The sequence below is a fragment of the Astatotilapia calliptera genome, chromosome 7 (assembly GCF_900246225.1).
Source record: "Astatotilapia calliptera chromosome 7, fAstCal1.2, whole genome shotgun sequence".
NCBI lineage: Eukaryota > Metazoa > Chordata > Actinopteri > Cichliformes > Cichlidae > Astatotilapia > Astatotilapia calliptera.
Window position 1 is genome coordinate 17,369,532 of NC_039308.1, and position 27,194 is coordinate 17,396,725.

Consider the following 27,194-nt stretch of genomic DNA (forward strand, 5'->3'; position numbering starts at 1 on the left):
CCTATTGTTCGGAAATCAGCACTTCTTCTTCTATCGGCTTCTTTCCCCAAAGGGGGTCGCCACAGCGGATCATCTGCCTCCATCTTACACTATTCCGAGCACCATCTCTGTCACCCCCACCCCTCGCCCTCTTTCTCTCTCTTTCCATATATCCGCATTATTCCTTAGGTTAATGATCTGTGGAGGAGTAAGCCACATGTATGTTAAAGTGTTCGCAGAAAGGAAACTGTTATATGTCATAAAAATGGCCTTCATATATTTATGTATATGTATATATGTGTTTTTGTTTTGTTTTTTGTTTTGTTTTTTGTGTTTTTTTTTGTTTTTTTTGTTTAGTTTCTTATTCAACCTTTTCGAGATGTTGTTGCACTAATGTTGTCTCCCAACGAGAGATTGTAATATGTGCATAAATTTAATTAAAGTATGAAAAAAAAAAAAGATCTGTGGAGTGGAGGAGCCACAGGAGCCGTCTTTTAAAAAACATAAAAATTCAACTGAAGTACAGTCAGTATCCAAATGATTTTATTTTACTGTGATCTATGCAGCTACCGACACACTTTTTAAAGGGAACCCGAAGAAATACAACAAAATAAAGTAAAAAAATAAATAAAAACTACAAAAAGTCTGGAGAGTGGTTTATTTTGAAGTACTTCCGGGTTGCGGTGACCTCTCTACAATTTGCTGCCGTGTCCGCCATCCTTCTCTCTCCTCTCCAGGAGCAGGACAGACCTCGTAGGACACCAACATGCTGTCAGTTCGCGTCGCAGCGGCTCTCGCCCGCAACCTGCCCCGCAGGGCTGGATTGGTAAGCACCTCTACTTCTATATGTGACGTTTTTGTTCACTTCTTTAAGGAAAAACAAGAATTTATTCGCACAAAACCATGGCGGCTGTTGTGCGCGCGCACGTCTTTGCATCGGAGGGCACTGGGCCCTTCACAGTGCCAGTCACTGTTGCTAACATGTTTGTAGTTGACAGACAGCAAAACCCAACTTGAGGAGTCGATAAATGAAAAAAAAAAAGCAAACGCTGGTCCACGTGTTGCACTGCTAGGCGAGTGTCAGTGGAAATGACAAAGCTGTAACTTGGTGTTGAAGGTCAGGTTTGGCCCCTTCGGTATGACAGCTTTAGTCATAATGTATTTATCAAGCAAGCTTTGTACAGTTCTTTCAGTACATAAAGCAACATTATGGTAGACATTTCACTGTTCTGGATGGATATTATAGACTCGATCTGTACCAGTCATCGGTTGAGATTGTCCTATGACTCTATGACCTGAAACCTTTTATATACAGTTTGTCATACTTAGAACCAGCCCAACCTTTTATAAAATTTTAATATAGCTGCTGTGATTAAATGACACGGTAATGCATGGTGCAGTAGTTCATGTGTATTCTGTATGTAGCTTTTTAAATTTTATTTCTGCTTGTCACCTCTGTGACTCAGGGGGCTATAGGTGATTTAAATCCAGTGGCAGTGACACCTAAAACAAGTCCAGTCTGTAATCTTTACTTTGGTCACTTATTTTTTTTTTGCTGTGTTTTCTGTATTTTCACAATAATTGGTGTTGAGTTGACGGTTGGTAGAAAGGTTCCCTAGCAGCTGGGGATTTTATTAAGTTTATCATCTACTTTTTTATAGACAAAACATTAGACATTTCAAAATTAACAGCACAACAAATCTCAAAAATTATCATACAATGTAATTAATAATGAAAGACGGGGGTTTCATTATTATTTTTTATAATGTTCATTTGGAACGATTTATTCCATGATTGACATCATGACCTCTTTAATTTTAGTTTGCCTAATAAGCTGCCAGTTTATATTTGGTTAGACTGTTTTTAAATAATTAATGATTGAAAACTGCTGTATTTCCAGCCTGGATAAAACTAATTCTTTCGCTCTTTCTTGATGTGATAAAGGTATCAAAGAATGTTGCTGCGGCTTGTGTAGGAGCCAAGAATCTACACACCTCTAGCCCATGGCTGCAGAAAAAAACAGGTCAGTGTTTTGGGAAGTCTGCTTCAGCCTAGAATCTAAGAAATGAATTATTTTGGAACATTTCTCCCCAGCAATGTTTGAGGAAGAACCACTATGTAAAGATCTCACAATATCTGTCTTAATTAGTTTCATAGAACTTTATTAACCCTGAAATGTAAACACTCATTATACATTACAGGCACTGCTGAGGTCTCATCAATTCTGGAGGAGAAAATCATGGGAGCTGATACCAGTGCTGATTTGGAGGAGACTGGTCGCGTACTGTCTATTGGTGATGGTATTGCCAGAGTGTACGGTCTTAGGAACGTGCAGGCTGAGGAGATGGTGGAGTTCTCCTCTGGTCTTAAGGTGACTATCTAAGTCTTACATAATGACCTTGTTTAAATACCACGAGTGAATAAAAATATTTAAACAGTTTCTAGATCATTTTAAGTCAAAGGTGTTTGGAGAATGATAGATTTTTACTTTAGCAGCAAAGAATATCTGTAAGCCACTGGGTAAGCATACTGCCTCAAGTTTAAATCCCAGGTTAATGTGTTGTTCCTTGAAATGATAACCTCTGATAATAAGTGGATCTGTTGGCAGAAAATTGAGTTAAAGATGTGGTTTTGATTAGTCTTTACCCACATACTGTCCTTTAAAATGGATTATTAAACACAGTGGTTGTTCAAGTACTTTGCATGGTAAATTCATGCAAACAAAGGTAATAATGGTTATTTGTTCTCCTACCCAGGGTATGTCTCTGAACTTGGAGCCTGACAACGTTGGTGTCGTAGTGTTTGGTAATGACAAGCTGATCAAAGAGGGCGACATCGTCAAAAGAACAGGCGCTATCGTTGATGTGCCTGTAGGCGAGGAGCTCCTGGGTCGCGTTGTGGACGCTCTTGGAAATGCCATCGATGGAAAGGTACCTGTCAGAAAACCAAGAGAGTCTTGTTTTCCAGATTCTAAATTAATTGCGTCATTGCTTATTCTAGCCGAACAGCACTTGAAACTTCAAATATTATAGTTTATGATCACATGGTTAAATGTAGAGTGTTAGGTATGTTTGATAAATGATTGAAACTGCTGTTTAATAATCTATTAGTAAACTGAGGAGTTGGTTCATTAACTTTCAACTAAATTTCAATATGTGTAAAGAGATTTTTGTTCACCCAATTTTGCTTGGCCTTTGGCTTTGTGGAGTTGATTGATGGTACACTTGATGGTTTTATACATCATTTTCTCCACAGGGCCCTCTGGGCTCCAAGGTTCGCAGGCGTGTGGGACTGAAAGCTCCTGGTATCATCCCCCGTATCTCTGTGAGGGAGCCCATGCAGACCGGCATCAAAGCTGTGGACAGTTTGGTCCCCATAGGTCGTGGACAGCGTGAGCTCATCATTGGAGACAGACAGACTGGGTAAGAGGCTCAAAGTGAATAGCTGAATACGACAGAGTATTTGATGGGATTTCCAGTCCCTTTTAAGTGCTTCTACAGTAGTGGAAGTGACTCTTCCAAAGAAGGGGTCACAGATACCCTATTATTATAATAAGTTGTTGTTGTGTTTTTTAGCACTTGACCATTATTTTTTTCACAGACAAGTTTTTTTTGTTACTTCATAAATGACATTTTAAACTCATTAGTTCATATTAAGCTAAGTTCTGCCAGCTTTGTTTCATGTTTCGTTGCAGATATGATGTCTCATGAAGCATCTGATTGTTTTTTGTCAGATGGGAAACCAAATGTGCAAAATAATTCCATATATCTACATGAGCTTACATCACTGTGAACAAGGTGTCATTTTTGTATGCTGGAAGCTAGGATTTCTATTGTGTTTATGAATAATGGATTAGAAATACACTCTTTATAATATAATACACTTTTTTTAGACTGTTAGATCTTCTAAAACTGTTCTAAGCACAAAAATGTGAACTGGTGGTTTGTGTATCCTCATTTGTCTTGCAGAAAAACTGCCATTGCCATTGACACAATCATCAACCAGAAGCGCTTCAACGATGGGACTGATGAGAAGAAGAAGCTCTATTGCATTTATGTTGCTATTGGCCAGAAGAGGTCCACAGTGGCTCAGCTGGTGAAGAGGCTCACTGATGCCGATGCCATGAAGTACACCATAGTGGTGTCAGCTACAGCTTCTGATGCTGCTCCACTGCAGTACTTGGCTCCCTACTCTGGCTGCTCCATGGGAGAGTACTTCAGAGACAATGGAAAGCACGCCCTGATCATCTATGACGATCTCTCCAAGCAGGTGAGTTTATTTGGTCTCATGCTACAGAGCGTTTTTTAACACAAGCGTAAAAAACTGTGTTTAAAGTCTGTGTCTGGTTCTTGCTTTCCTGCAGGCTGTCGCTTACCGTCAGATGTCCCTGCTGCTCCGTCGTCCCCCCGGGCGTGAGGCTTACCCAGGAGACGTTTTCTACCTGCATTCCCGTCTGCTGGAGAGAGCTGCTAAGATGAACGACAACTTCGGCGGTGGCTCCCTCACAGCCCTTCCTGTTATTGAGACACAGGCTGGTGATGTGTCAGCCTACATTCCAACTAATGTCATCTCCATCACAGATGGACAGGTCAGTGAGTTGCCTTCCCTCATTTTAATTTGGATCCTCAGCCACCATTAAATATGTTTTCTCCCGCAGATCTTCTTGGAGACTGAGCTGTTTTACAAGGGTATTCGTCCAGCTATCAATGTCGGTCTTTCTGTGTCACGTGTCGGATCTGCTGCCCAGACCAGGGCCATGAAACAGGTTGGTCTTTCAGTCTTGCCTAGTTCTAGTCTCTCAACTGATTTTTGTGCTGGGAGTCTTTCACATTAACTTCATTTTTCCTGTCCATCATCAGGTGGCTGGTACCATGAAGCTGGAGCTTGCCCAGTACCGTGAGGTGGCTGCCTTTGCTCAGTTTGGTTCTGATCTGGATGCTGCCACTCAGCAGCTGCTGAACCGTGGCGTCCGTCTGACTGAGCTGCTTAAGCAGGGACAGTACTGTGAGTATTTGCTGTTTGTATAGAAAATGATGCATCCATATTAAAAAAAAAATAGAATTTATCCATTCTGCAGTTGTCTTACTTACTGTGCCCATGAACTTCCATCTTTCAGCTCCAATGGCTATTGAAGAACAGGTAGCAGTCATTTATGCTGGTGTGAGGGGACACTTGGACAAAATGGAGCCAAGCAAGATCACCAAGTTTGAGAAGGCGTTCCTGCAGCACATACTGAGCCAGCACCAGGACCTGTTGGCAAATATTAAGTGAGTTTAACATTTCTAAAGCAGTAGCAGATTCTTTATTTTTAATGCATTGGTTACAATACATCTCAATCTGTTCTTCGTTGCAGGGCTGATGGCAAAATCTCTGAGGCATCCGATGCCAAGCTCAAACAAATTGTGTTGAATTTCCTCTCCAGCTTTGAGTAAAGTGGTGCTTTTTGGTCTGGTTGTTTTCATGTTTGCATAGTTCAGTGTCAGTTATACTTTCTATGAACTTAAAAAAAACAAACTCAAAGGGCACTTGATCTTTAAATGTATAGATTTCTCTGAACAGAGAATAAAGTATTCCACCTAACTCTGACTCAGTTTCCTTTTTTGTTTTTACAGTACTGCTGTTATGTGGAGCTTTTGTATTTTCCCAGTTGCCTATTCTTTAATCATTTACATGTAAGCATTGAGCTAAAGCATTTATTTAAAACTGTAGCAGAAAAAGAACTGCTGCAGTTGTATATCCCTCAAATTTCAAAAGACCAGCAATGCAAATAGTTCTCATTTGTATTCATATGATCATACACTCAAACTTTGTTTCAGTGCCAGGAAATGCATAATTCAGCTTTTTATCAGGTCAGACTCATTATTTGAGCTCAGTTCTTTAAAGTTTCCAAACACTGTTTAAGACAAACTTCCTAGAAACTGGAAGTAAATGGTTGATGAGGATGATCGTCTTGTCGTTGTAACCATATCTCAGCCTAGATCAGTTGTATTAGAGGATAAACATCTAGAGCTCATTGTAAAGTTTTCTAAAGGTTCATCGCACGTGCTGTAGTTGAAGCTTCTTTTAAGATCAAGGCTTGAAGACCTTAAACAGAAAGGAACTGTTTAAATTTTCTGTGACTGAGCAAGATGCATTAATACATACAGCCTGTATTCTGAAAACTGCAAGTTTACTTGAACCACATTGCAGCACTGTTTATGAATACCATTCAAGCCAGTGTCCTTTTATTCTGTGTTATTAATCTACTGCAAAGACTCGGCTGCCTTTTTATTTAGACATTTTTAAAAATAAGCACAATCCCATCACAAACCATATCACCAGGCGCGCCCTCTGCTGGTCAGGAGAGGCAACTGGAATATGCCGAAACAAAGTATGTAAACATGAAGTTGTTTTTTTTATTATAAAGATTAACAATTTCATCAATAGGTACTTTATTATATTTTACATAGTCTACAGATCAAAGTGAATCAAAGAATTTCAAATCAACTGTGAAACTGATTGTTATGAAAATGTTTGTGATACTTAGAACCAGCCCACTGGGCCAGTGCATGTGAAACTGAGATGAATTAACTAACATCAGTGAAGCGTGTTATCAGTGCACTGACAACATTTGATAGTAACTGAAGTCAAAGTGAAGAAGAACATAGTCTGAACAGGTTCTGTGGAAGAGTGAGTTTTACAACAACAAAAACTATGTCAGTTTGTTTAAAGTGTTAAATAGTGTTAATGAGACAAAGAAATTCTAAAAAAACAACAAACTTAATGGAATAAATACATGATACACATTAATAAACATTAAAAGTACAAATTTACACCCAGTACTGTTTCATGTGGATTGCAGGTCTGCGATGTTTATGTTTGGGTATATTATTCTGTTTGACATAGCAGGGGTCATAATAATCCCACTCCAGAGCTGAAGCCAGCACTCCGTTGGACAGGCCGTCACTGTCTGCAGACAGAATCCGCAGGGAGACCCCTGAAAGGAATTGCATTTCCACTTTAGATGTTTATTGGATCAAAGGTTGTACTTTGCTACACAGTCTGTTTTCAGTGATTGCAAACTGGAGGATTCATATCACACAAACCTTGGATTTTTATGTGCATGAATTACACTCCGATATCTTTTCTTCGTCTGCGGTCAAATTCTATGTGGACATTCTTCGTAGTGAAAGGTCAACAAGAAGAAAACTTTCTAATCTTTCCAAGAATTTAGTGTAGATATTACTGTCCGTGATCACTAGTCTACAGATTTCTGCAATTATTAAAGCAATTATTCACACTTAGACACTTCATTAGGTATATCTAACTAGTTCTGGATAGGACTGCCTTAATTCTTCACGGCATAGATTCAACAGAGTGCTGGAAAGATTCCTCAGAGATTTTGATCATTATTGGCATAGTAGTGTCATACGGTTGCTGCAGATTTCATGCCTAAGGTGCTACTGATTTGGATTAAGTGCATGTAGATTTCAGGTGATTACAGTGAATTCATCGCCATGCTCACAAAACCAGTTTCAGATGATTTGAGCTTTGTGATATGGCACGTTATCCTGCTGGAAATAGTCAGTAGAAGATGGGCACACTTTGTTCATAAAGGGATGGACACGGTCAGCAACAACACTCAGACAGTCTGTGGCATTTAAAAGTTTGCCAGTATCCCTCACACCATTGTACCACCAGCCTGCAATGCTGATACAAATCATGGTTTATGCAGCACATTCTTACGCTACCATCTGAATGTCACGGCAGAAATCGACCAGGCAACATTTTTCCGCTCTTCCTTTGTCCGATTTTGGAGAATCTCTGAGAACTGTGGCCTCAGTTTTTGAATTTGATTCTGCAAATAAAATGTCATTTTATTCCTGACATTTTATTTTCAGTCAGGAATAAAATGTGTTTTCAAAATAAATGCAAGCCCCATTTCATGTATGGATCAACATCAGTTATTGAAGACATTTGTATACAGTGAAGTTGTTGTAGTGGTGATCATTGTGAGGGGAAGTACCTGCACTTGCTCCAAAATCACTATCCAGTCCAGGACCCGCTGCAGACGCGTTCAGACAGGACGCCTCTGAATGCAGGTTGGTGTACTCGCACTCCATGTCTATCTTGTCAACCCTGCACCCTGCAACACCTGGGTCCACACCTGGCAGCATCTCATAAGTACTGCTCCTCCGAATCAGACCCACAAATTCGGTCTCCTGCAGAAAACAAAGGGATACAAAAAGCTGCTCATAAGAACACGATCTACTGCACACACACACACACACACACACACTTCAAGGATTAACATCTTCCAGTGATAAACTGCATCACATCACACTTCATTCAAGATAAAATTAGACTTATTTCTTCTATATGCCAAAATACTTGCAAATATATTTTGCAACATCTAAAATAACCCCAAAAGATCTTAAACGTGCAGGCAAACTATATAGCAGATAGATTACCACCAAACCAGTGCTGCCCAGGGCTTTGGACTCCACACAACCTTCAGAGATTCCTTGTGTAACAACTTTCTTTGGTATATTTTTATTTTACAGATAGTTTATTTGGTAACATCAGAGCATGCAACACAAAAGCAGTTACTAATGGGAGGGTTTTGCTGCTTCTAGTGAGGCCTTAAACTTCTCTTTGCATTTGTACTTAATTCAGCTACCACACACAGGAAACCTGTGCACACAATGAGCGGTAACAAGGGGGTTAACGGGCCCTAAATTGGGTTAATTAAGCCAGTTGCGCAGTTTGAAGTATTTGCGACTCAACGCTTAATACTTTGTCAAAAAAAAAAAAAAAAATTAGGGAAAGACCCAATTACTCACCATAGGAGTGTTTGGAGGAACAAGGTTCACTCTGGTTTCAGTCCCTGAATCGTGCGGTAAAACTTGTGCACTCCTGCGCCAGCCTGTTTTGCTGAGGCTGTAGGTCCGTGAGCTGGAGGCCAGGTTTAGTCTCGGGGTAAAACAAGCTTCTGGAGAGGTTGCCCGGATGGTGCTCGGCGCTCTCTGAGACCCTGAACCTGTAGCGCCATCTGGCCTCAGAAGCCGGATCCTGTGATCCAGACCGATCCTTTCCCTGGAAGAAGCTCTGGAAGAAGTAACGGGATGAGGGAGCACGGGCTCTGATAGCGATAAATACGCTCTCCGCCCGTCTTGGCGCAAAGGAAACGCCACATCGGACAGTCTGACTCTCTGAGGAGACCGCAAAAGCATCTCCTCCATGCGTTCTGGCCACAGACTGATTTTCTTCTTTGACAGGATCAGTAACTTGTAACCCAGCAAGAGGCAGTTCAGCAGAAGCAGAACGACCACGCAGGGAACGAGCAAGAGAACGACTAAGGTCAGACTCGTCACAGGGTTCCCTTCAGTCAGACTGGATGCTGTGGTTTCACTTACTTGCGACATTTCATTCCTAAACACATGGAGGCTGAATTTCGGAAAACTTCAGATTACAGGCCGTCTGTCTTTACACAGGTGGCTCGATCTCTTAAATCAATGTGGACTGTCTTTTTTTTGTTTGCCAGTATTTTCTATCTGATGCCATCCTGCATCTCAAATGTATGCAGCCTCCAAATATGAGTGTTGTCCTTAATCATTCTTGTCTCCATCATTGTAGGCATGCGCTCTCACTGCTATCAGAGCACTGGCTTTATTTGACAGGACTGTGCAGCGCTCAGTTGGCCGCCACATAAATTACAGACCAACAGGTGTGCCTTATTGTGTGCAGGATGATGTTAGGACTGGCCGCTAGATGGCAGAAGATGACTGCTATATCGCTGAGCAACTTCAAATCTGGTCTGAAGTGTGATTTAGTGGACTGCAAATGTCTGAGAGTTCACTTATGTAAGTTTAGGATTTGAAAATAATAAACTTTTATCCAATAGTGAGGCGGAAACAGAAGTCAAATTGTTCTTTTTCTTTATTTTTCATGCTTCCAAACATCTCTATATCAAGTAATAATAACAATAATAATAATACATCAGCAGGTGGCTCATTGCAGATTATATACAGACATTTCAAATCATTCAATAGAACATTTGACAGATGAATCTCTTTTAGAGACAGTGTTTCAGCATTTTGTACACAAAGTAGATCTTTGTAGACAAGTATGTTTGCTATTGTAATAAATCAATGCAAAAGATCAGTCATATGAACACCATATAACTATAATGATGACAGTAGTAGAAGTAATAATAATAAGAATACTAAAGTTGTGTTATTTCCCTTACATGTTTCTACCATTGAGGTTTAAGGAAGTCTATACAGACTTGAATAGCACACTGATATCCTGCGAAAGGTTTGCAAGTATAACAGTACAGATAACTCATTCAAGAGAAAGGCTATCGAGTCAATGGATGCCCTCAGATACCAAAGACCCCCATTAATCAGCTGTCAACTCACTGCTCGCACAGCACTGCTAAGTTGGTGTGCATCGTGCCGAGCGCCCGCAGAAAGTCATCTCCTCGCAAAAAGTTGCACGTGATCTACAACTTGCTTATGCGCCGCTTGCCGCTTCCAAACACAATAAGAGGTTGTGATTTGGTTGTGATAGCACCTCGGGCAAGGCTGTGTTTGTGAACTGGTAAGAACTGGTAAGAGTCACCCGGCTAGCACTGTGCCAGGCTGTGCTTGATGATCTCTCGGGACTGTGGTGGGATTCTGTCTGGGAAGGCCACCTGGAACTCAACCACCAAGTCGCCTCGCTGGGATGGGCTTTTGGGCAGGGGAAGGCCTTCGCCCCTCAGCCGGCGGACGGCACCGGGTTTGATGACATCGCTGCAAGGCAGAGGCATCATCCGGTTGTCAAGCGTTGGAACGTTTACTGTGCAGCCGCAGAGAGCCTGAAGACAAGAGAAGAAAGAGACAGTTAGCCCTGCAGACCCATGAAGCTCTTAACCTGTTTCACAATTCTTTTTTGAGTGGCCTAATTACGAGTGGAATCCAGTTTCTCTAAAAGTGTCAAGTTGCATAAGAGATAAATGTGGGGTGTCTGTCCTTCTGAAACAATTCTCTGTGTTATTTTCTGCGTTATGCAACAGACCGGTGTTACAGATGTTATAATCGCTGCTCCATTTACTGGCTCAGTGTGGGCGTTAAGTGTTTTAGTGACTGAAGTGAGCCATAGGAAGATGGAGGAGCTCTTTGAAATGTCATTCTCTGTGACTGCTACCCTGCTAATCTGTGTGTGGGCTGGTGGAAGCGAGAGCCAGAGACAGAGTGAGCCAAAAAAAAAAAAAAAGGCGCCTGCCTTATACAAGCAGAGAAGTCTGCAGCCAGCATAGTAGTTGTGAGGGAGGGTGAAGTGCAATTCGTGGGGGCAGTCAGTATTGGGAGCTAAATTTAGCTCCTGCTTGCTCGCTCTCTCTGCAGGGGCTGATGAGGTAAACGGAGGCGTTGGCAGGCTTACTGCTGTTTCTGTGTTTGTGGGGGTCTGTCAGCCCGCTGTAAGCTGAGGGGTTCAGATGCCCATAACAGAACACTCTGTTCTGTTCCTCAGACTGCAATCAAAGATATTGTCCTCCCTCCCTGCATTTGGCAGAGATTGGACCTTCAATCTTATGTATTACTGCTGTTTTTTTCAGGAATCGATTTTCTCTGGCATTTAAGAAAGAACGTTACTCAATGGTTATATAAAGGACAAGAAGTGGTGCATAGATCTTAGCCTTTATCTGAGTAGGTGTAAGTGGTTGTATCTGAGTATAGGCCACTCATATGTTTCATAATGTATCTGATGGTGATGCACCAAACTCACCTCTTTAAGGGTGATCTTGGCCGTGTAGACGAGGTTGGAGCCCTCTCTCTTGTACTGAGGATGCTCCTGGTCCCTGAGAATGAAGGTGATGTCTGCGGGGGCGCTGTTGGGGGTCTCGTCCCCCTCCCTGGGGAAGGTGATCTTGGTTCCCGATTTCCAGCCTTTCTTTACCACCACATTCAACACCTTCTCTTCTGTTCGCAAGGTGCGGCCGTCTGGGTTGAGGCGGCTGCGGGTAATCTTCACATGCTTGGTGCAGCCCTGCATCACCTCCTCCAGGGTCACCAGCAGGTCGTGCACCACCACTTCGCCCTGCAAGTGCCTCGGGCCTTTCCGCAGGCCACCGTCGGGGCCTGCAGACCCGCTCACGTGGCTGAAGGTGAACCGTCTGAAGGGGTTGAAGAGGTCGTCGTCGCCCTCTTCGTTGCCAAAGAAGATGTCGAAGTGGTCAGAGCCATTGAAGAAGGAGGAGAAGGTGGAGTGGGGGTCGCCGTGGAAATTGCTGCGGAAAATGTTGCCTCCGTTTTTAAGGCCTGAAAAGGGGAAAGAAAACAGGTTCAAGTCAAATTGCTGCAGAACGTCTCCTAATTTAATGTTCCCTAAGTTCTCTTCATGCCACCTTTTCTAAAATGTTGTAGAGACCAAGAAAACTCTTCTGTTTCTCCCTCAATAGCTAATCAGCCTCACAGCTGTCACATTTCACATGTTGAGCTTGTTTTATAGGAGTGGGAGTCATCACACATCAATATTTAGCATTTGATGATGACATGAATAGTTAATCTAATCGCCCACGCTACACTAATCACTCAGATGGCAGTTACTAGTGAAGCTATTTAAAATGCTAGCAATCACAATTTCAGATCCTCGCCCTTCCTCACCTTCTTCTCCAAACTGGTCGTATATGCTTCTCTTTTTGGGGTCAGTCAGGATCTCATAGGCCTCTGCGATCTCTTTGAACCTGTCCTCCGCGTCAGCATCGCTGTTCTTGTCTGGGTGGAACTTGAGGGCCATTTTCCTGTAGGCTTTCTTGATTTCATCTTCATTGGATTCAGGGGAGACGCCCAGGACTTTGTAGAAGTCTTTGCCTGCGGGTTTGATGGGCAGACAGGGCACGTCCTGCTCTGACCTGGTGCTTTCCTGCGAAAACACACAAAAATGTCACATTAAAAACCTGTCTTCACCTTTTAAACAACAGCTTGCGCCAACCTTGTATCCCAAGTGTTGCCAAGCAGTGGCGAATAAGCATGCAAATTCAAACCTCTATCACCTAGAATGTTAAACAGAGTAGCTGATGCTCAAGATATCTTCCAAAAAACTGCTGCAGAATATCTATTAATATGCAGAAAATCCCCCCACCTCTAACAGAGTCTCAGTGGGAAAACACCCTTATCTCCGTGCTGCTGCATGTGCGGTCACATATCCATGAATTTCATAGGCTCATGCACAGCACAACGTGATGGGGGAAAGTCATATAAGAGGCAAAAGACTCTTCCCCACCTCAGCGACTGAGATACTCTGCAGCGATTGGCTGAAAGCGAGCCGGCAATTCTTACATATGAATGAATCCGGTACAACAGTAATGTGCCAGTTCTATACACACTGTTTAATTATACGGTGTCGTTCATACGAACTGTCAGCACCGTGCAGCTTTACACACTTCATACATGCTAAAGACAAACAGCCCCAGAAACTTCCCCGCGAAAAATGCGAAACTTACCGCTGAAGACGAGGAGCCGGAGCTGTCCCCCCTGTGCATAACTCGCACTTTGCACTTGACATTGCCATTTTTGTGCTTCACACCGAACTGGGTCCAGATGAGAACCATGATGGGAAACTTAGCTGTGGTGCTACGTGTGTCGCTGTCCTCGGGGCTGGTGCTGAAATCGCTCCGCTCGCTTGCTCCGCTCGCTTTCCGTGCTGTCTGAGCTCTCCTCGGCTCTCCGTTAAATACCAGAGCGGCGGCTCCCCCCTCCTTTCCCACTAGCCGCTCCATCCGCCCACGCGGTGTGACTGAGCTTTCCCCGGACCCGCCCATTTCCTCACGCGCGGCAGGGGATGCCGGTGTCCTCAGCGCTCTCGGTGAAGAGCTATTGGCGCTCGGGCGATGATCACGCGGATGTTGCAGCCTCCCTTTTCCATCTCGAGACTTGTTTCCGGAGTTCTTTAAGGCAGATTTGAGCAGTCACGACTCGGTACACCGAGTCCTCTTTTTTTCTCCTTCCACAGACAGAACAGGCACAGTTATGAAAAAGAACTCATAAGTGCTGTCTGCCCAGACAAACTCCAGACAGAACATACCCTGCTGGGTGATGGAGCCCCTGTCCTCGAGTGCCATTTTTGCATTTAAGCTCACGCCTTGTCGTTCTTTTTACAGATTAAAAACATGTTTTCAGTGGATGGGAGGAACAAAAATGACTAAATCGTCTTTATGTTGGTGGGTATGCAGAATCATTTAGGAATAGCCATTTCTGAAGTACATATTAATAATGCCATAATACCCATATTAGGCAAGATGCCCTCAGGTAAAAGGGCGTGTCCTTCACACCTAGTTTGATTCAGATCGATTCAAAATAATTATATGTATACATCATATTTATATATCATTGCTTTTAAATTCACATTATGAGCCATCACAGTGCACCTTATACTGTAAGGCAATGCTCATTCAGTTGCAGGGGGAATGTATTCCAGTTAAAATGTATTGTGACTATTTTGTTATGTAGATAATAGTACATGATTCTCTATCTACGACTGTCAAATCTAGATGAGGATAATAAGGATGTGGTCCCAGCTATTGAAAGGAAACGAATATGGCACCACCTCAAGGAGCGCCTTGTTATGAACAGTTTTCAGACACATGATGTCTGTCATAAATTCCACTTTTACTCTTTGGACTTTGTTGAGACTATCAGGCTTCCTCCCACTGTCCAAAGACATGCAGCTTGAGGGGGTAGGTTAACTGGTACTTCTACATTGGCCATAGCAGTGAATGTGAGTGCGAATGCTTGTTGTCTCTCGGTGTTAGCCCTGCAAGAAATTGATTACATGTCCATGGTGTACCCTGCCTTCCACCCTATGGCAGCTGGGATAGGGTTAGATAAGAGGAAGAGGAGGGATACATAGATGGGTATAGTGTGTGTATATGTAGGGATCAGTGATGCATCATCTGAACAACTGTAGTTGGTTGGAGATGATGGTTCACACAGAGTTTGGTATTTTAGTCTTTTATCCTTTTAAGAGAAATGTGAGGGCTTGTGAGATGAATAAGAAAATAAGGAGTGACAAAACCATTGTTTAACATGACAGGGGTACTAACTAGACTGCTGCTTTACACGGTAGTTTTAATCAGACGTCTGTTATGTTATGTAATTCAAATCTTTCATCAGACAGTTAATAAAAACTGTTATAATACAGTCGGGCGGCAGGAAAAAGGTAGTATAAATTCTAAGTGTCTAAAACCTGACTTAGCTATCAAGCTAATGTAGTATAACAGCAGAGGACGGAATGCAAAATTATCATTTTTTGGGGCAGTATCACAGTGAGTTGGAGTTATTGAGTTGGATTGCACTCTGTCACATCCCAAACTCCTCATATTTTATATATTGACCATAATTCAAAAGAAAACCACATTTAGATGTTCACGTGACCAAGAGCCAAAGCTGATTTTCTGTACTGTAAAGAGCTGCTAATGGAGATTGATTAAAAGGTCAGAATAGTATCCAAATCCTTCTATAAGTAAGTCTTGTCAGCAGATAGCCATCTTCATAACACCACCAAGCACTTATCTAAGCAGTGATTGTGATTATCTAAGATAACTCAAATTAAAATAAGGTTTTGAAATCCTTTTCTCCCCCTTGGAATTTACTTTAACCATCATGTTTGCTGTTGCTGGATTTTCCCATTGATTTCAATTTGTCCTCCTTTCAATGCCATTCCCCCTCTTGTGATGTTTTTAGTAGCCTTTACTGAACGGATAAGATCGTACAGTAGGTGCAGTTGTGTATAATTCTGTCGTCAATAAATGCAAACCTATGCAAGTAAAGCACTGGGCAGCTAGCAGCAAACAGCTGTAGAAGAAAAAGACAGCTTAGTGTTATGTAACTGAACGTGTTAAAAAAGAAAAAACCCTTGTAAGTGTTCAAATATCTTGTGAAAATTTGAGATATTACCTGAACCTGGCTGGCTGTTGGTGTTACATAAATTTTCAACACATCGCTGTCACTTAAATGTGTTGCCACTTGCTTCAAATAAGCCAACAATCGTCTCTGAAAGCCTGCAGAGTCTAAAGGGCTGCTAGCCCGCGGCGCACACTCCATTCTGGTGAAATGTGTCGACAGGCTGGTTCTCAAGTACATCAAAGACTCCATCTCAAGCCAGCCTGGACCCTCACCAGTTTGCATTCACAGCCAAAAAAAACTAAAGCAAAAAATCGTCAAAACTATAAAAACACAAAGCGTGCCATCTCCACAGCAGCCCCCCTCCACATCCCCCATTCAGTCTTCACACACAGTGAAAACAACACTTACCCCCCCCGAGAAACCGTCCAACTTGGCAGTCTGGGCTCATGTTACACACTCGAGACAGTTTGGATTGACAGTCACGAATCCTCAGTTTTTGTCTTGCATTTTTACAGCATGTTATCTGAGTTAGTCTGAGTGAAGGATGTGGCTTTCTAATAAGCATGTAAATGGAACATAGCATAAGACGAGGATTTAGTAACTGCCAACAAACAGACAAACGGGTCATGTTCTCATATTTGAACTTATTCCTAGTGTCAGAGAATAGTAATAATAGTAGGCTGTGATGAATATGTGTTACATCGTGGCAAAACGTGGATACTAAACTAAACAATGGTGCTGGGATGATCCAGAATCAGAGGTAGCCAAATCTGCTGCTTTTGAAAAATGTCATTATGGCTGACACACTGGCATTTTCTCTGTGTATCTGTGCCACTGAGCACCTAGAAGTAAATTTTTGGTTGTAATGACTACATTAAGCATAAATCTGTGGTAGGAAGTGACTGCCCCTCTTCTACTGGTCCTGGATGAATGATTCACATGATGACATGTGCTGATTACTACACAAAGGCCACTCTTTTGATGAAATTCAGAAAGTCATCTGTTTTTAGTTTTTTTTTTTTTTACTCCCATTGAAGAAAAAACAAATTAGCGTTTCTATTTTGGGATCGTACTACACATACTATGAGATTACGACACACACAGCAGACTGCACTCATGGATATGGAGTCGGTGTCACAGAGAGCGTACATACATGGCAGTGCTTCCTCCTCCGTGATGCTTCAGGCATCCAATGGAGGATGGAATTTCCTCAGGATTCTCCCTTCGTCTCACAGGAAGCAGCAGACAAATTTGGTTCGAACATGTTGAGCCAAGAGCGTCATGCAACAGATAGCAGCTCATCCATACTATTCACAGACTGAGCAGGAGAGAGTGAATCAGAACAGCCAGCATTCATAACTCCTGCCCACGGGAACAGTCAGTGTGTTTGGTCCTGTTTGTCGCACATTCACACTCTGTGTCTCTCTCACAGAGACACATTCAAAGGTGCCTGTCAGTCTCAGAGAAAATAATGCTAATTAAAGAACCAAGCAGCAGTAACACTGTTATTGTTAGGTGGTGAGAAGGCGGACAGCTTACACGGAGCCTGGTGTTCTTTGTGGTGTTGTTCGCGTGTTTTGTAGTAGCTGTACTGAGTGTTCACTCTCGTCTTCCTTTGTCCAGGCTGCTGTTTTTCTCCCCCCCCTGCAGTAGTACATACTGTACTACTTTTTATTGTTTGGAATCAAATACATGAAGTTAACTTTAAATTATATATAACATGTCTGAGTAGACTAAAGCAGTGGTTAAACTACCTATTTCATACTATCAATTACTATTACTTCATGAGCTTCCATAAGCTCACTGCAAACCTCATTAGGTACACCACTTTAATTCTTTGAGGCACAGATTCAACAATATGCCAGAAACACTCTTCAACATTATACCATTACACATTTTCTGCAGATTTGTCGATGATGCAAATGTTCCAAAATTCTCCAAACGTGCTCTGTTAGATTGAGATCTGGTGATGGTGGAGGCAATTTGAATACAGTGAACTCATTATGTTCAAGAATCCAGTTTATGACTAGGTGTGTTATTCTGCCAGAAGCATCCATCAGAAGATGTGTGTACTGTGCTGAGGTTATAAAGGGATGGACATGATCAGCAACAATACTCATGCAGGCTGTGAAGTTTGAAAAATTGTCATCTGATGCCCACAGTGAGTCAGGAAAATGTCCCTGTTATGCTCCCTCTTTCCAAGGAAGGATCAGTACTACAGCAAGGTCTGCAGGCCCAAACACAATAGTTTATTTTTTTCTATAGCGGTAGAAAATGTCAGGGTGAGCACATCCAGAAAAACCAACAAAACATTAGGTAAAGGGAACACAACTAACGTAACCTAAACAAGAGAAAATGTATTAAAAGAAAAAGACTTCCCACCCCTGCATCTACCAGGTGCATTATTTTAACGAAGGATATTTACAATATTTACAGTGTACATAAAAAGATCAAGCTGTTCTAGACACAGAACTCTCGGTCACACAACACAATTATACACACAGCCCAGCCTTGTTGGAAACAGGAAGTAGGCAGTGCCCAGCCAGTGCTGACAGGTACCAATTTATAGCGAGTACCATTCAGTCTCCAACCAATGGTCAGCTGTCGCCTGGAGCTTACATAATCAAAACACAACAGAAACAATGAACAACGCCACCCCCAGGTGTGGAGGAGCGGACAGAGTACGCACAATGATGACTTGGGTCATAACAATCCTCCACACAACTACATTGCCGTCACCTGAACCACAAGCGCTTATTTAACATGTTGTTGCCTTCCTATCGATCCTAGCCGCTTCTCGCTCTACCAGCTGTCTATTATGCTGTCAGTCTGAAGCAGTCTTGCCCACCCTTCTCTGATTTCTGGCATCAAGGAGACATCTTCACCCAGAGAACTGATGCATGATATGTTTTCTTTTTTTTTTGGCCATTCTTTGTTAGGGAAAAATCACAAGAGATTAGCAATTTCTAAAATGTTCAGACTAGCCCAAATCCATGTGATTTGCCTGATTAGACACTAATGAGCAAAGGAACAGGAGGGTTGTGGGTGTAAATCACTACTACTTAAGAAACCATCTTTATGGCAGACACACTCTGTCCTCCAAAAGCATAATACCAGCCGACTCATAATGATGCTTTCAGTTCAAAACAAGGTGATGAAGCAAAAGCAGACACTGAACCCACTGAGCTCTGAGCCGACCCCCCCCCCCCCACACACACACACACACCACAAACTGATGGGCAGGCAACCAAACAACTGATATTGGACTTCACAAACAGATCCCTGGCAGTTTGGATTGGCAGTCACACCACCTCCACTTTGCCCCCTCCTCCTCCCCCCCCCCCCCCCCCCGTTTTGTGTGCTCAGCCTCCTGTTGTGTCCTTTCTATTCATTCAATTGACTTGTACTTAAAGTCTATGTTATTAGAGCCCTGCCCACGTAAGAGTGATATTCTAGTTGTACATCTTGATGTATTTAACAGCTGTGGCTTACATACTGTTGCATCTTCTCCATGGAGTGCGAGATTTTTTTACCTTTAACTGCATTTTCTGCAGTTTTATTTTCAAAGTTGTACAGCTTTTCCTGTATATAAAGAATGCAAGCTTATTTAGAGAGAGGCTAATAATTATATAACGAGGCCGTGCAGATCAAGAAACTGCAACACTGCTCAATAAAACACCCTTAAAAGAGCAGGAAAAATGCAGCATATTTAACTGATACCATCAGTATTTGTACCAAACAAGTACAAGTGGATAATGTAACTACAGTTATGGAAGACTTTGGCCTACATTTCTGTACCAGACATGCTATTCTTATCTGACAGCATAGTAGACAGCTGGTAGAGAGAGATGTGGCCAAATACTTTTTATTTTCACTCATTTCTTTCTTTCTTTCTTTTTTCACAGCACTCATACAGGCGACTGTTTGCTAATGCTTCAGCCCTGTCTCATTTTTGTGGGAGTATTGGGTGATGCCTGCAGGGGATGCAGAAAGGTGAATCATACTGCTGAGAGCACACGGGAGGAAGCGACGCCAACCTCATCTCACATCATGACACCGCCGCCCTGTCCTTCAAATGTCACCGGATGAATCGACATTGCTTGAAAAGGCCACCGAAAAAAATCTATTGTCTGAGGTCTGGTGTACTTACAGGCCGCTGGGGAAAGTTTCCTTATGTAACGTAATGCACCAAGAGTTTAAGCAGAGATCTTTTTGAGTATTGTGTTCAAATGAGGGCAGAATTAGGGAATGCATATCAGATATTAAGTTTAAAAAAAGGCAGTCATAACAAGCCATATTTTATCACCAGGCAAAGTAATGAGACATTCTCATTTGCGACTCTGTCGCCTTCTCCCGTCTCGCACCTACCCCCCGACTGCAGCTCCCACACATGTCTGGGTGTGTGACTGGCTCGTATGTGTCGTTCTGGCTAGACTATAGCCATCCGCCTTCAAGTGCAGCAGATAGAGACAGACAGATGGCAATAAGGACACAGAAAGATACAGGCAGAAATGCACACAAAGATACAGACCGTGACCCAGATAGAAAAATCATTTTGGTGGAGGACAGAAAGCTAGATGAGGACAGATGATGTCTGAACAGAGATGAGCAAAAAGAGAGAAAAGGGCAGAAAGGGAAGAAGTAAGAAAGCGGGTTATAAAATTTATCAGAGAGATGGGGAGGAAATGATAAGAGAAAACATTAAGACAGATTGCGGAGTACAGAAGGCGGAGATGGATTATGTCTGGCAGTGAGGGAGGTGTTTTTATTTTTGTTTCTCTGCTGGGGGGGGGGGGGGGGGGGGGGGGGGGGTTATGAAATCTCCCCTGCAGCTCATTTTTTGCACAGCTGAAAACACTTCTGCATTTTCCCTACATATCCTCTACCAACAGCCACTACTGTGCTGTCGAGGAAAGACTGCCCAGTCCCCCCCTAATTTTTTTGCTCTGCAGTCATAACTAATTAGCATGACAAATGTTGTGGTTTGCAAAGTGAAGCTTAATAAAATATGCTACAGCTAAAACACACACACACACACACACACACACACACACACACACACACACACACACACACACACACACACAGATGTGCTCAGCCTGTTCTCTCAGTATGATTAGATTTACATCCACTGTTGTTACACCCTTTTATTGGAATGTACTGCCCTCTTCAGGGCAGAATAAATACTGAAGAAGAAAATATTTGCTGTTTAGAAATTCATCACTTGTCACCATGCACAATGCCAAATTATATAACAAATTTAGTTATGTAAAGGGGGGGCGGCGGTGGGGGGGGGGGGGGGGGGGCGCCAGCCATTCCATCACCGTTCCATTCCTACAATATAAATGCTCACAAAGGTAAATGTTAAGGACAAATTCTTCTTCTCTGCAGCCAGATAGACACTTGGTCCTTCCCTCTCCTTCAGCGGGGCCTCCTCTTGGCCGCTCTTCTGCTGACTGTGCTGAGCTTTCTTTAATTGTCTCTGGTAGCAGAGATTTACCTCGGGGTAGGAGACCACAGACAGAGGCAGTCTGCAGATTGCTGGAATCTCAGAGGAAATGAGGAGAGAGATGAGAGTCGACAGGCAGAAAGGCCACGTGCAGGCCGGTAATGCAAGCTGAAAGGGGATGCCATAGGAGAGGAGAGCGTGACACATGATGAGCACGTGGAAATGATGTTTGCAGACTTGGGAGGAAAGTTTCTGAGCTACTGCAGACATCAGATTTGAGGTTGCTGCAATCATCTGTGTGTATGTGTGCAGAAAAGTTTATGAGTTTCACCAAACAGCAGAACCAGAGGAAGACACCCCCAATGGCACTGGAGGATAGTGCACTATTACATCCCCACAGCCTTGTGTAAATATCCCTTTGAGGAGCAGGCCAGAGCAAGCCATCCACCACACATCAGTGAAAAACACTTTAATCCCCCCATTTGTGTGAAGTATTACACAAATAACAAGCAACTGCATGAATCTGAAAACTGAACGTGTGCATTATTTAAGAAAACATTCCACTGTGCCATTTAAAGAAGCCAGAGGTCATTCTTGAGGCTCAGACATTATGCATATTTCTATGCAAATTGTTTTGAGACTTTCAGCAGCAAACATGCCAGCAGCAGAGCCCAAACGTGGCATGAAAACAAATAGCTGGTAAGCAGAGCAGCAGGGACAGAAGGATGAGACCTCCTGTCCAAGGACTGTCACAGCCGTACACCTGGCCAGCACCAACTGGCACTGACAAGAATAGCTGCAAAATGACAGCCTCCGTTTATTTACATTTTAAACAGTTAGCACTGTTTTTTTAATGGCGCTGATAGAAAAATGTCAAAAAAAACCCACAAAAAAAACACCATTTAGATATTCATAGCTAGTGGACCAGAAACATGAGGTTTTTTGCATATCTTATGCACTCTGTAAGATTATCTGTGTGAGTAGCTCATGTAGCTGCAATGTGCAGCCACATCCACAAAATTAGATGGAAGGATCTCATTTGTTAGCAACTGAGGGCAAAGCACTGACAACTACTGGGCAGGAAATGAATTAAGAGGAAACTTGGAATCGCTACAGGGTGACATTATATTTGTTATTATTTATGGGGCAAATGTCCAATCAAAGAGAGCCAGATGAGCAGATTCCCTGCTGGATATTGCGCTTTCACAGCTTTTGAAAAGAACAAACAGAAAGGCAACAGCGTGGTAGTTCTATGCAAAAGTCAGGCGCTCACCAAACACATCAGAGACCATTATTTTTAACCATCCAATTGACAAGCTGAAAAATTCAGCCAGCAGGAGCTTTCATTTGCACTGGAAAATTGATGGGCAAAGCTGCTCTAAAATTAAAAAACATGTTGTCCAAAACCTCTAAATCACTCTATTACGACTTTAGAAAAACAGTAAGGCTCGAGTACTTTGATATTTTTCAGTCTGCAGTAAATTGAGATTAAGGACTGAGACTTACTAATCATCATGTTATTGCTGCCACTGTAGAGTTATGGCTGTGTCCTGAAAACACTCCCTTTACAATGCAACATACTGTCATTTATTGCCCCAATTAAAGTTTTTTTAAATGGTAAAATGTAAAGTCATGTTCACTCGCTCATCAGTATGTGTCTCAGTGTCACAGCGTAAGCTAAAGGTAGTGTTCGTGGCTTCCACACCTCTTTCTGCTAGCAATCGTATAATCCAAAGAGCCACATTTACAGCTGACAGTGAAACTAAATGATGCAGCACACTGCCGAACGCTGCTGTACTTAGCTGAAAATAACAACCATGTAATTGACCCCTTTTTCCCTTGAGGGTTTTTTGAGGGTGCTTTATGGTAGATGCATTTAAACCATCGTAATTTAGACACTCAGAAAAAAACAAGGACAAACATATTGCACCGGAGTATATCAGCTGCTCACAGTGCAGCTTATTATACTGGTCTTTAACATTTGACAAGGTGCCTTTCCCATTTACAGGATGCAGCAAATTAATTTCTGGAGGAGAACACTTACTGCAACATGGACATAAAAACATTTGACATGAAAAGCCACCAGTGCCAGTGTCTTTAGGCAGAGAACATGGCCATCACTATGTTCCGTTGTAGGCATATAATCCCACTGACGTGGTCTCCCTGGGCTGAATGTGACAAATATAGCCAAAATTAGTGAGATGCAGCTAAATGAGAAACTGTGTAAAGTACACATGTAAAAGTCAACAGAAGTGTAGGCCCAGGGAATATAAGGGGAAAAGACAGTGATAATGACTTTGTGTTTGGAGGAAAAGGTGTTTTTTCTCTCCCTATTTTCACGATGAACTCAAAGAAGGTTTATTACAGATAAGTAGAAGCCATTGGGTCTCTTTAGTCCCAGCAAAGAAGCCAGACCCAGTGGGAACTAGAACACCTAGAAGACCATTCAGAGCGCTCCAGTGTTCTGTAGGATGAGGTTAACCACAGTTAGGAGCCAACTGAGAGGGCTGATGAGAAATGTGTCTTGGGCTACCCTTTAAATGATGCGGTCTAGCACCTGGATTATTATAGCCCATCTAGTGATAGATGATAAACTGTGATAAACTGACTTCAGTTTTATTAGTAGTACTATGAGTCACCATCAGTCATAATTATTCACACTCAAAATTAACTCCTTGCTGAAATCTATTGCATATCCATACTTCTATTAGTATAACATTACATGTTCCCTGTAAAAAGCCCAATAGGATGGAAGCAAAAGGAACCAGCTGGACTTTCTTCCTTTGAAGGTTTTTGGGGGTGTTTTTTGCTGTTTTTGTTGTAGTGCGTGCTTGTTCATGCAGATCATTAACTGGATTATGTACACACTACAGGTTATAGCAGCTACAGGTTGAATTGTATAAGAGTTTGTAGAGACATTGTCAAAAGAAGATAAAGCCTGGAGTTCAACCAAGTTTTGGTTATATAGCGCCAGTTGACGACAAAGGTTGTCTTTGTATTGAAAGGTAATTACCCTGCAGTATTAGAGAGAAAGCCTCAATGCCCCGCTTCGTGACTGTGGGAAGGAAGAACTCCCTATTAAACAGGAAGAGACCTCTGACAGCGTTTCCCTGACCTTTCCTCTATGACCACCGCGTTCTGTGCATCCATCTTCATCCAGCGCAGGCAGAGTGCACCCTGGACAGGTCACCAATCTATTGCAGGGCTAATACTGAATAGAAGTGCCAGTTAACCTAACCAATGCATGCTTTTGGATTGTGGGAGTGAGCCAGGAGTCCCTGGAGTGAATCCATACAACCACCCCACACAGAAAGACCCTTGCTGGCCAGTGGTTTTGACCATCATCAACATTGCTAACCATCATACCGCTGTGCTGCTTGGACCACAATGAGGTTGAGCATCTTTAAATGAGTTTTTCCTGATGACAACATCTGTCTAGAAGTAAACATAAGATGCAGGAACTGCCAAAAACCACAGTTTGAAATATTACAGCAGAAATAATAGCTCTTTACAAACAACAACATTTCTTTCTATAGTTGTTTTAGCCCTTTGTGACAACTACACAGGGGATTTTCTTCAAACTCAGCCACTAAACTTTAATAATGCTTTCACCATAAAGTGCAAGGCCACTTTTACAGATAAGTGGCCACTAGCTGTCTGCACTGCATCACCTCCTTTCAAGTCAGCAAACTTGAATGAGTAAAAATGCTCTAAAAAGATTTTTACACATTTTGTGATGCAATTATCAGACAAATTTTTGCCTGTGGGATCCACCCATACAGTATGGATGCTCTTTGTTATATACGCAGTATACATACATACATGCAGAACATTCAAAGCTTGAAAGCAGGGCTTCACTTCAACATCATAGTGCCTACATTAATCTTTTATTTAACATTCATAGCCATTGCTCAATATATTCTTTAACCTCGACAGGGTTACTAACTGAGCAGCACCTCAATCTTTGAGATTATGATAACATCAGACCATATTCTGTGGTTTTAATGGCAAGTTTGCAGAATTTTATCATGAAAGAACTTTAAGGTGAGCTGACAGCAGTTCTCCAGAGAGGGGAGCTCCGCTGCTATAAGCAACTGCCTCAGTATTGATATTCAGAGCTCGTACCTTTGGTGAATACCTCCAGATCTACGCTCTACAGAGGATAAGCGATCAGACGTCGGTGATCCCCTCATCAGGGAGAATTACTCTTATATTCAACGAAACACAGCGTCTACATCTCATTTGGACGATAACGATTTGTGGCCAATGTCTTCCAACATCTTCAGTGATCCCCAGAGTTTTAATGTTCAGCTGATGGTGACATCTCAAGGTGACAGCAACACTAGTTCAAAGCACGGCTGTGCAGCCTCACAGAGCTGCCAGCACGGTTAAAGACTCTTGGTTTGTTACCAGCATCAGCTTCTTGTTTGTTGTGTTACAAAATTAAGTTACAAAGAACCCCCCCTCTGTCGGTATGTTCATTAAATAGTTGTTGTGTGGCACAGCACAGACATTGATGTTATCAGGTTTTGTCATCCGCTCTCTGCTTCATCACAAATTACAGACAAGTCAACATCTCCCCGTGCACCATATAAATCAGTGAATGATTCTCTCATGCCCCCTGAGGTGGAGACAACTCCAGCAGAGACGTGCGAGCTGAAATCGAAACCTGGCTGCCACTTTGCCATGGAGTTTCCTCTCCCCCACCTGCCTTATTTATTCATTTTGAAGGAGTGATCAAAGCCGATTTTCCAAAGAGCTTCCCACTGTTCTATCGTCAACATCTTCGGTCACAATTCTCAGCAATGAAAGCCCGGGTGTCTTTATGCTGTGCAGCTTGTACTGAACCCCTTGATCTCTTCAGCTCTGCTGGTAACCTCTTTTCCTCCCTGCTACAATAGCAATTTTCAAACAGGCAACAAATATGGAAACTACTCAACACGATTCCACAGTAAGTTTTCAAACTGCAAACCAAAAAGCCAGGCGATCAGAAGGAAACTGATCAATAACTTTTCTCTGTAACAGCCATCAAACAAAGAATGTGTCTGTAGGTATTTCAGACAACAAGGCTATTATCTTCAAAAACACTGTGCTGATTTTTCATTATTACTTTGTGTTGTTTTCACTGTTTGAGTTTACACACACACACACACACACACACACACACACACACACACACACACACACACACACACACACACACACACACAGTTTTGCAGATTGCTGCTGCGTCTTAAAAGCGGTGGTCCCGATTGCTGCTCTTGAACACCATTTGCAGCATTTTAAATTCCTGTCACGATGAAAAGTGTGGCACCGTATCTGAATTTGCATATTTTTTTCCAAATCCAATTTATAAAAGCTTATCCAAATTCTGGTCTCAGCTCACCATAAAACAGCTCTACCTCCATGTGAATGCAAAGTTCCCACTGGTGAGATTCAGAAGCATCGTGTGGTCTGCCTGATTCTTTAATTAACAAATGTTCCATCAGAGGGATCTGCAGTGGCATTTTAGGACCCTTTGATCAAAACAAAACAGCACTTTCAGCGTAAATGTTGGGCAATTCATTTTTCCTAAGGGGTCACATGAGGTCATGGAGTCAATAAGCTAATAAAGAGATAACATAGAAGTGAATTAAGCTTATTGATGTGGGGCTTTCATAACAGTCCCAGTTTGACATGTAGCCCCTTGGGATAATTAATTGCCCATCCTTGAAAAGCAATGAATGCACGCATCGCATGATTTTTAAAAAATATATAATGTTAAAAATTCTGTATGATTCTTGAACCTGGTCAAACAATCCAGACTAGTACAACTTATAAAATAACAAAACCAAATAACAGCAAAATGTCCTTTATGTGTATACAACATATCTTTATCTCAAAGTAATTAGTGGGCT

The 27,194-nt window shown here is 42.3% G+C and overlaps 2 protein-coding genes across 2 annotated transcripts; one reads left to right on the forward strand and one right to left on the reverse strand.

Moving 5' to 3' along the window:
- Nucleotides 1-666: 666 nt before the first annotated feature.
- Nucleotides 667-5,565, forward strand: atp5fa1 (ATP synthase F1 subunit alpha). The gene is made up of 11 exons (XM_026173475.1): nucleotides 667-805; nucleotides 1,924-2,002; nucleotides 2,181-2,350; nucleotides 2,736-2,909; nucleotides 3,235-3,401; nucleotides 3,948-4,248; nucleotides 4,343-4,567; nucleotides 4,637-4,744; nucleotides 4,839-4,983; nucleotides 5,096-5,246; nucleotides 5,333-5,565. Exons 1-11 carry the CDS (start codon nucleotides 746-748, stop codon nucleotides 5,409-5,411), a joined length of 1,659 nt encoding a protein of 552 aa, XP_026029260.1. The 5' UTR covers nucleotides 667-745; the 3' UTR covers nucleotides 5,412-5,565.
- A 789-nt stretch (nucleotides 5,566-6,354) lies between these two features.
- On the reverse strand, nucleotides 6,355-13,684 carry LOC113025571 (dnaJ homolog subfamily B member 5). The gene is made up of 6 exons (XM_026173476.1): nucleotides 13,448-13,684; nucleotides 12,609-12,867; nucleotides 11,731-12,263; nucleotides 8,802-10,819; nucleotides 7,985-8,180; nucleotides 6,355-6,955 (listed from the first exon to the last, which is right to left on the reverse strand). Exons 1-4 carry the CDS (start codon nucleotides 13,553-13,555, stop codon nucleotides 10,586-10,588), a joined length of 1,134 nt encoding a protein of 377 aa, XP_026029261.1. The 5' UTR covers nucleotides 13,556-13,684; the 3' UTR covers nucleotides 6,355-6,955; nucleotides 7,985-8,180; nucleotides 8,802-10,585.
- Between the last annotated feature and the right edge of the window lie 13,510 nt (nucleotides 13,685-27,194).

What these genes read in the sequence shown, in the direction of transcription:
- atp5fa1 (XM_026173475.1), top strand. Translation starts at nt 746, where the DNA reads ATGCTGTCAGTTCGCGTCGCAGCGGCTCTCGCCCGCAACCTGCCCCGC. An exon ending in ATGGCTGCAGAAAAAAACAG is followed by an intron (nt 2,003 to 2,180) that starts GTCAGTGTTTTG and finishes TATACATTACAG; the next exon opens with GCACTGCTGAGGTCTCATCA. An exon ending in GACCTGTTGGCAAATATTAA is followed by an intron (nt 5,247 to 5,332) that starts GTGAGTTTAACA and finishes TCTTCGTTGCAG; the next exon opens with GGCTGATGGCAAAATCTCTG.
- LOC113025571 (XM_026173476.1), bottom strand. Translation starts at nt 13,555, where the DNA reads ATGGTTCTCATCTGGACCCAGTTCGGTGTGAAGCACAAAAATGGCAAT. An exon ending in CGACCAGTTTGGAGAAGAAG is followed by an intron (nt 12,264 to 12,608) that starts GTGAGGAAGGGC and finishes TCCCCTTTTCAG; the next exon opens with GCCTTAAAAACGGAGGCAAC. An exon ending in CCAAGATCACCCTTAAAGAG is followed by an intron (nt 10,820 to 11,730) that starts GTGAGTTTGGTG and finishes TCTTGTCTTCAG; the next exon opens with GCTCTCTGCGGCTGCACAGT.